The 8,969-nt window shown below is 29.7% G+C and overlaps 1 protein-coding gene across 1 annotated transcript; it reads left to right on the top strand.

Moving 5' to 3' along the window:
- The first annotated feature begins 3,362 nt into the window (after positions 1 to 3,362).
- LOC101495043 (endonuclease III homolog 1, chloroplastic) lies at positions 3,363 to 7,536 on the top strand. Its single transcript, XM_004507271.4, has 10 exons — positions 3,363 to 3,764; positions 3,943 to 4,009; positions 4,196 to 4,270; positions 4,752 to 4,870; positions 5,445 to 5,511; positions 5,950 to 6,041; positions 6,249 to 6,386; positions 6,468 to 6,572; positions 6,685 to 6,768; positions 7,009 to 7,536. Exons 1-10 carry the CDS (start codon positions 3,498 to 3,500, stop codon positions 7,156 to 7,158), a joined length of 1,164 nt encoding a protein of 387 aa, XP_004507328.1. The 5' UTR covers positions 3,363 to 3,497; the 3' UTR covers positions 7,159 to 7,536.
- The last annotated feature ends 1,433 nt before the right edge of the window (positions 7,537 to 8,969 follow it).

The following is an 8,969-nucleotide window of genomic DNA, read 5'->3' as shown; positions in this document are numbered from 1 at the left end:
TTCATGATTTTAGGGTTCATGAGTGAATCCTTTTGATTTTGATTTGTTTAGGATTTTTGATTTTAGGTGTTTTTTCTTTTAATTTAATTTTAACAAATAAATTTTATTTGTAATAATGATTTTTAACAATTATAATAATGATTTTTAAAAATATAAATTATATTTTTTAATCAGAAATAATATAATAATAAGTTTATTCCACGTATGCGTATGCCACGTCAGCTTTTTATTGACACGTCATTAAAAAAATGACAACTCATCATGATTTGGACTCAAATTCTGTTTGGGGGACTAAAACTGGGGAGAAACAAAATAGGGGGACTACTTTCAATTTTCACCTATAATAGGGGGACCAAAAGTGCAATTAAGCCAAAAGTTTTCTATAACTCGTGTGTTTTAAAAAATTTAAACTTTGTGTCCCAAATGTGTTTTATAAGTTTTCCGGTAGAGAAGTGTGTTTTAGTAGACTTTAGGGCTTAAACTCTAACATTTATGTACCGAAAAACTTTTTACAAAATTTCCAGTATACAAATTTATTTTTCATGTATTCGAATATTTTTTTAAAATTTTTCGATACAAAATTTAAATCTTTTTAAGAAACGTCAATTCCAAAAAACTTTTTTCCCATAACTCAAATTAAATGTAGTGGGATAAAAAAAATTTATTATTATTATTTAAAAAAAGTTAGGTAAAATGGGTAGTTTTTATAAAACGTGGGGATAGAAGTACGAATATGGGAGTATAGAGTAAAATTTTCACCTTAAAAAGGAGGCTCCAAACAATATGAATCTCTTCAACCGCATCCGTTTAGTCCGCATTAAAAATGAGGCTGGGTCGAGTCGGATTAGTGAGCTACAAATTGATTCGCTATAATTAAAAAGGGTAATTTATAAATAAATAAATAAGAGAAAATTTGGTAGTAAAACATTTTGACAAATTATATTTTGTCTATCAAAAATTTCAAAAAAAAATTAATTGGTAGATAAAATATTTCTCAACTCTTTTTTTTGTATACCAAAAATTTGTTTTCAATTTTTTTTTATCAAAAATTTCAAAAACAAACAGTTTTGTAGGTAAAATTTTTCTCAAATTTTTTTTTGCTTATCGGATATTTCGAAAACTAAAAATTGAGTATGCAAAAAGTGGATCTAAAAATTTTCAATGAGAGAAAGTAAAAATGGTAGGGGTAAATTTGGTTTTCTTAAAATTGTGGGGTATAGTTAAAAGTAAGGGTACCAAATCTAATTTTCAAAAAAATGATAATGAGTAAATTTGAGCTCACTCAAATACTGTTTTTTTTTTTTTAATACTTTCGTATTGACTTTAAAAAATTATCTTTCCGAGTTGGTTCTAAAAAATAAAAGTAACATGTCCATAATAAAGAAAGAAAATAAAACTTAATTTACTAAGAAAGCATATTCAACTAAAAGTCAAGAACAACATAGTCTTATTATAGTGCTTCCACCTTCAATCAAGATCATGGCCACATGTTTGACTTCGTATGTGACTATCAACCAAAACTAACAACACCGATTGCGACTCCACCTTCCTACTTTGATGATTGAATGTAGTCTGTTTCTATGTGGTGTTATGTTTTATAGTTTTATTTGTCTCTACTGTGGTAAGTGATAGAGTGTTTTTATCGTTTAATTATTTTTATCAATTAAAACAAGAAAATATCATACCAAAAATGGGTTGAGGTTGGGGTTGTTGGGCCACATAGCCCATATTGTGCGGGCTTGTATAGATAAACCGTGCCTAGTAACATAATGGATCGGGCCGAATTGACTCGTTCATGTGATTGGATCCTTCATATCAAAGTAGATCGAGTCACGCTGATTCATTTGACAACCATGCCTAGTAACATAATGGATCGGGCCGAATTGACTCATTCATGTGATTGGATCCTTCATATCAAAGCATATCGAGTCACGCTGATTCATTTGACAGCTCTGTTAACAAGTGCCCAAATGAATTAAAAGTAAAAACTTTGTATTGATAACAATAAAATTTTGATTTTAAAAAAATCAAATGCACAACGTTCGATACATTTTTTAAAAAATATTTTTATATTTGTATTCTTAACAAATTATTTGCCTAAAAATAAAAGGAGAAAATTGATAACTTAAGAGATTGAGCCAAAACTTAAATGAACAATCATGACAACCACAAACAACTATCATTTTAAAAACGTTATCAGAAATACCAAAAGAGAGAAAATTATGGTGAAGAAAAATAGTAAGTTGCAAAAAAGAGAATAACAATAAAATGAATAATATAGTCTAATTGAACCTTAATAATAATAAATATAGTCAAATATTATATTGGACGAAAAAGTTTTCCATCACGTGTTTTAATGCAACTAGATTTCTAGAGTTGTATTCAACATCATTTGGAGACAACAAAAATGGAGAATTTTATAAATGGTGGACGTAATTTACATTAATGGATAGTGAAGTGTAGATTTGAACAACAAATATACAGATGTTGCAACTTATTAACGTCTATGAAACTTTATTAATTTTTGTTTTTAGAGTTTAATTTTTATGCATGGCCAAAATATATTTTATACTATTAGTACATTATAACCATTCACGAAAGTGATTTTAGATCTAATTTTAATAAAATTTAAGTATCTCTAATAATCTAAGGATTGTTATATAAATTAAATTATGAGTTTAAGTGTTCAAATCTACATGTAATAGGAACATCTAAATTTGTTGTGTTTAATAAATAGTTTCAAATTGTATGTAAAAGAAATGTTTAAATTTTTGTTTAATTCAATTTAGTGATTGATTAATAAATTATCAAATCTTAATATTAATTGAACCACATTAATCAAGACAACCATTTAAATGTTGTCAAACAAAATTTATGATTAAATAAATTTTTAGTCCCTATAAATATATCATATTTCGTTTTTAATTTTTTTTTCAAATAACAGTCCCTCAAATGTCTTTTGTCAATAAATTTTGTCTCTTCTTTAAAGTCAAATTATGTCTACTTTTTTAATTTTTGAATGATTTTTATATTTTTGCGGTTATATTTAATATGTTATAAAAATTTCTTATAAAAGTTCATAATTTTTAACAAGAGATTTATTAAATATGAAATTTTTAACTTTTAACATTTAAAAATTCATATTTTGTTAAAAAAAATCAAAAAATTTGTGGATAAATTTCTTATTATAAACATACATAAAAAACCAATTAAAAATTAAAATAGTATTAAATTAATAATAAAAATCAAAATTTTGAATGAAAGAAAATTTAAAGAACTATAAAACAAAATATAATATATTTATTGAATCAAAAACTTATTTAACTTGTTTCCATTACATATTGATCCAATTGATAATGATTCAATTATCACACAAGAACCTAAATTTGAATTTCACAGTTGATTTGAGGATTTCGTTGGTGTTTTTGAGACGAGGCATTTTGAATGAACCGTGAATTAATAAACAGCATGGTTCCGATACACATATCTAAAATGAAATGTTAGTCTTTCCTTCTTCTTGGAGAAACGAAGTTGTTACGATCAGCACCATGTCTGAGAAAACACGTTCCTTTCACAAATCTCCTCTCTCCAATCCCTCTTCCGTCAAACCCTCCGACTCCACAAACGACGCTTCAGTGTCCCACCAACAAGTAACTCGTGTCTACGTTAGAAGAAATAATAGTAATAATAATAAAAGAGCCAAAGGAATCACCACAACCAAACTTCAACAAAACCACCATCTACCCCCAACTCAAACTCACAAAGTAACTACTTTTTTTTGTTTTGTTTCTCAATCACTCTATTTAACATTCCCATTTGCGTTGTTACAGTAAAGTTTTAAACTTGCAATGTATTATTCTTTTTTACTTTTTTTTATTTTTAAACTGTGACTTGCAGTGAATAACTTCTGATTCTATTATATATATGTTTGTGTGTATGCAGAAGTTTGGTGGTTTACCTGAAATTGAAGATTTTGCATATAGAGGACCAAATGAATTGACTCAGTTTAGTAAGTATCTCTTTGTTAATTTTTTTACTTTGTAGTGCTGGTGTTAATGTGTAATGGTGTTTACCTATGAAGCACTGAAACTCACACAAACATTGACATGTGTCGGTGCACGTCTTTGATAAGTGTAGTTGTTATATTATCTGTTTTTGTATAAGACAGGCTTATATAATTATACTTCCTTTGCAGGAAAATCAGAAATTAGCTCAGATGTGATTGTGAAACCAGCTGAAGAAAGTGAAGTTGCTTCTGCAGCACACAGAAGTAAGTAGTAAGAAGTGATACAGTAAATAGTTGCAAAAGGGAATTGTTTCGGTGTTTTAACAACATTTATTTTTTGGCAGAAGTTTGTCTCCTGTTTTGGTATTATAAAAGTGTTTTAAGAATTGTTAAATCAGGAAACCTAGGTAACAATTTATGTAGCAAAGTAGGCTTTCACTCACTATTTTAATGAAGCTGGCAATTTAATCATTTGTTAAATTGAAATATGCGTATTAGTTAACATAATCAATTCCTAAAAGGTGATTTATATAAACATTTCAATTTTTATTGTCTAATTTAATTTTCATATCCCCTTTGTGTATATATTCTAGGACTACATATTTGTGTGTTGGTTAAATTCCATTGCATTTACTCAGGAAGTATTCAATGAAGTATATTTATTGAATATACTTCCAAGCTGTTTGTGTGATAGTATTGCCACACCTTTAGGACGATTAAATTGTTTAATTCATATATGATATAGGTGAATCCCCTGCCGACTGGGAAGAGACGCTTGAAGGTATTCGCAAAATGAGGTGTTCTGCGGATGCACCGGTAGACACTATGGGATGTGAGAAAGCTGGTTCTACACTACCTCCTAAGGTCTGAATCTGTATTATAATGCTGTCAATTTGATATACAGTGACAAGATTAGCATTTGTCTGTTGATTTCTGTCTTGGTGGTTTTAGAAAAAATGACACAAGTTATACATGTGACTAGAGTATGGCTTGCCACACAACTTTTTTTGTGGCAAAACAAAAACAACACTGTAACTGCTGTTGATTTGATAAATCAATTGTTATTCATGTAAAAAGCAATGAAATAATACTTTCGTGTTTTATCACTAGAGCCTTAGATTGTGTATACAGGAAAGTAAATTACAATAGTAGCTATCTCATTAATTTGGACTAATTATGGTCAAATCAAACAAAATAAATATAAAGAGAATAAAAATAAAATCACAGAGAATCAAATCAGATTTTTCCTGATTCTTCTACAAGCCATTTACTCATTTGACGACTTTGGCGATGATGACCAGCCGTGTCAACTGTTCGTGTAATCTTGTATTGAATTGATTGGTTGGCTTTGTATTGGTTTTTCAATTGAATATATTTATTTATTTTATAAGCCCCCACATAAACTTACTCTTATCGCAATTCATATGCGTATAATCAGGAAAGAAGATTCGCTGTCCTGGTATCTTCCCTTTTATCAAGCCAAACCAAGGATCATGTTAATCATGGTGAGTTATTTGCTAGCATAGATTTTCCACATTTCAAGTAATTCAAATAATCGTTAGCAGAACATTTATTGTGATGGTAGAAGGGTGTTTACCCACCACCTAGAAGAAAAGAAAGCAAAGCATTAGAAGAAAGAAGAAAAAGAATGCGGAAAATTGGAATATCAAACATGTCTTCATATTGAACATGACAGAACAGGAATAAATAGTAGAAGAAAGTAATGAAGGAAGCGTAGTACTAAATTGGATAGTTTCCATATTTCTTGATATGACTGAATTAAAAATATAAATATATTGCAAGTTAATTCTTAACTTAACAAACATCATTCTGACATTTTACTTTTGATGTATGTGATTCAGACTTAGTAGTTGCTCAAAAATATATGTCATGTTTCAACTTATTATGAATCGGTTTAGTTACAAGTGTGTTTTTAAGAATAGGAGCAATCCAACGTCTTCTTCAAAATGATTTGCTTACTCCTGATGCAATCAACAATGCTGATGAAGAAACCATCAAAAAGTTGATCTACCCTGTATGTTCCTTTGTTTCTTTTTAAAATATTGCCTTTTCCATCGTTCAAATGATTTGGATTTAGTGGTGAGTTAAGGAAGAGACTTACAGAGATTGAAGTTTTCCTCTTATTGTATGTCATTGTTCGATTTTATTAAGTTTATGTTTGTTTTTTGCTGTATTAACTGAATCTGTGCTTGTACTTTTGGTTATTCTTCTTTTTTTCCAGGTTGGGTTTTATACAAGAAAAGCCACAAACTTGAAAAAAATAGCAAATATTTGTCTGATGAAGTATGGTGGAGACATACCTAGCACACTTGAGCAACTACTCTTACTTCCAGGCATAGGTCCTAAGATGGCTCACTTGGTACGCATAATCGATTTTTAAATTCAAGCAGTATGTTTCATTCGTTTTGTGAAGCTGATTTTGTTAGTGTCACTACAATAGGTTATGAATGTTGCATGGAACAATGTCCAAGGGATATGCGTCGATACTCATGTCCACCGCATTTGCAATCGGCTAGGTTGGGTGTCAAGATTAGGCACAAAACAGGTTCCTTTAAGTTTGGTGGCATCATATTTTATTGTTGAAGCACGATTACCTATTTTTATCATAAAAAAAATTGAGAACTGAAATTTACTAATTCTTTTTTGATTTGTGCTAGAAAACTTTGACACCTGAAGAGACAAGAGAATCACTGCAAAGGTGGCTTCCAAGGGAAGAATGGGATCCAATAAATCCTCTATTGGTAAGGCAAATTCATTTTCCTAATTCTACCTATACAATTTTACTGTTATATTTTGTGATGAGTGTCTGGCTTCATTAATTTATATGGAAAATATAGTATTATTTAAATACTTTTTTATTTACATCTATGAGATTCGACCCAAGAAATTTTCAATATAGAATCTTATTCATATACCATCATAGAATATCAATCTGTCTATATATCTATATATGACAGCTTTTACGGGTTGAATATGAACAGGTAGGATTTGGACAGACAATTTGTACACCTCTAAGACCTCGTTGTGGAGAATGTGGTATAAGTCACTTGTGTCTGTCAGCGTTCAAGGAGGCCTCAGACTCGAGCTCATTTTCCAAGTCCACAAAGTCCCGAAGGAACAAGAAGCTTTAACAAATGGGAAAAACTTTCTCCACCCTCCAATATAAGTTTGGATGTACACATATGAAACAATACTTAATTTTGTGTCGTTTGAGACAATTTATGCTGATTGGAATTATGTTTCTGAAAACCATAGAGATCTTTTTAGAAACGGGGAGGGGTGAGAAGTAGCACACTTAACAAATTAGATTAGATTTTCTTTTTGGTTGGATTGAAGTCACCATTATCTATTTTCACATGTAAATACAAGTATGCATGTGACTATGATTGGATTATTACTAATTTGGCTAACATTGTATACAGCCACACATCTAAAGATGTGTATTTTGTAGAAGAAAAATGCTTGTATGCAACCTTGTTTTGATGCTGAAACTTGATTTTTTTTATGTACACCCGCCGGATCTTTTTTACTTTGCCATTATTTTGTTTCTTTGTTTTCTTTTTTAAGTAAATTGGTTGAGATATTGAAAAGAAAAAGAATGTGTGAATTAATAAAGTAGTTAATTGATCAAGTTAAATTCATCTTGTTCTTCATTTACATCTAGCATTGCATTGCATTCACCTATTCACCTATTTTGTTACATGTTGTAGCTTTATGTAACCGGAAATTGTATATTTTCCCGCAGTTCCAAACATTGCATAAGCCACTTGTGTGACTGGATAATTGTTTGAAAATATATTTCCTAATTGCATAAGTCACTTGTGTAGTTTCACCCATCCAATTTTGTTTATGTTTTGCAATGTACTTTGAGTTGATTTAAACTATGTTTTGTGTTAAAAAAATATTTAAATGTAGTGGTCTCATTTTAATTTAATTACTGATATCGTAATCCAAGTGATTGAACTCTAGTGGTTAATAATTTCGGTCAACACTAATTTTTTGAGAGAATCATAGTTTGAATTTAGATTTAAACAATTTTTGATTATATTTTACTTATCTCACGACTAAACTTCTAAATTAAAAAAAAAAAAAAAATCGATATAATTTACTACATGCAATTGCATGATTTACGATATTGTTGAGACTCCGGACCCTTAATTTTGCTCTACTTATTAGGTGTGTAAATCAAGCAGGACAGCAATTGGGGGGTATATATCTAAAAAAAAGTAACAGAGGTCAAGGTGTGTGTGTAAGATTTGGGCTTTACCATTCTTCAGATAGCCCAACTTATTCCTGCTTCGAGTTTTGTACCAGGCACCACCCCAATTTTACCTGCCACCCCCCAATCATGATTAAAAGACTATTTTACCCTCCATCTCATATATAAAAACCAAAAAAAAATTTTACCCACATTTTTCACCAAATCATTCGAAAATTTCAAATATCCGATCCAGATTCAACCCAACCTTCGAAGATCTGAAAGAATCGAAACGCAAAAGTAAGTTCATTTTCGAAACTTTGCAATTTTTTGAAACTTTTGAAATGCATCCATCGAAGATTTGGAAGATTCGAAACACAAGAAACTTTCGAAAGTTTACTTGAATTTGAAATCTTCGAAATGCAATCCTCGAATATTTTGAAATCTTCGAAACAAGAAACTTTCGAAAGTTTCTTGAATTTGAAATCTTCGAAATGCAAGGCCAGGGAAACTTTCGAAAGGCCTGGAAAATGTTCGAAGTTGAGGGAAAGTTTCGAAGGTTCTGGGAAAGTTTCGAAATACTATTCGAAAGTTTGGATTCCTACAAACTTTCGAAACATACTTTTATATATTATTTATAACTTTTTTGAAACTAAATGAGAAATATTATTTATATATTGTTTATATATTATCTTGGGAAACATTATTTATATATTGTTACATTGATTTTTTATTGTTTATATT

The sequence above is a fragment of the Cicer arietinum genome, chromosome 6 (genome assembly GCF_000331145.2).
Source record: "Cicer arietinum cultivar CDC Frontier isolate Library 1 chromosome 6, Cicar.CDCFrontier_v2.0, whole genome shotgun sequence".
Lineage (NCBI taxonomy): Eukaryota > Viridiplantae > Streptophyta > Magnoliopsida > Fabales > Fabaceae > Cicer > Cicer arietinum.
The sequence above is the reverse complement of the archived record's forward strand: the minus strand, read 5'-3'. Positions and strand labels throughout refer to the sequence as shown.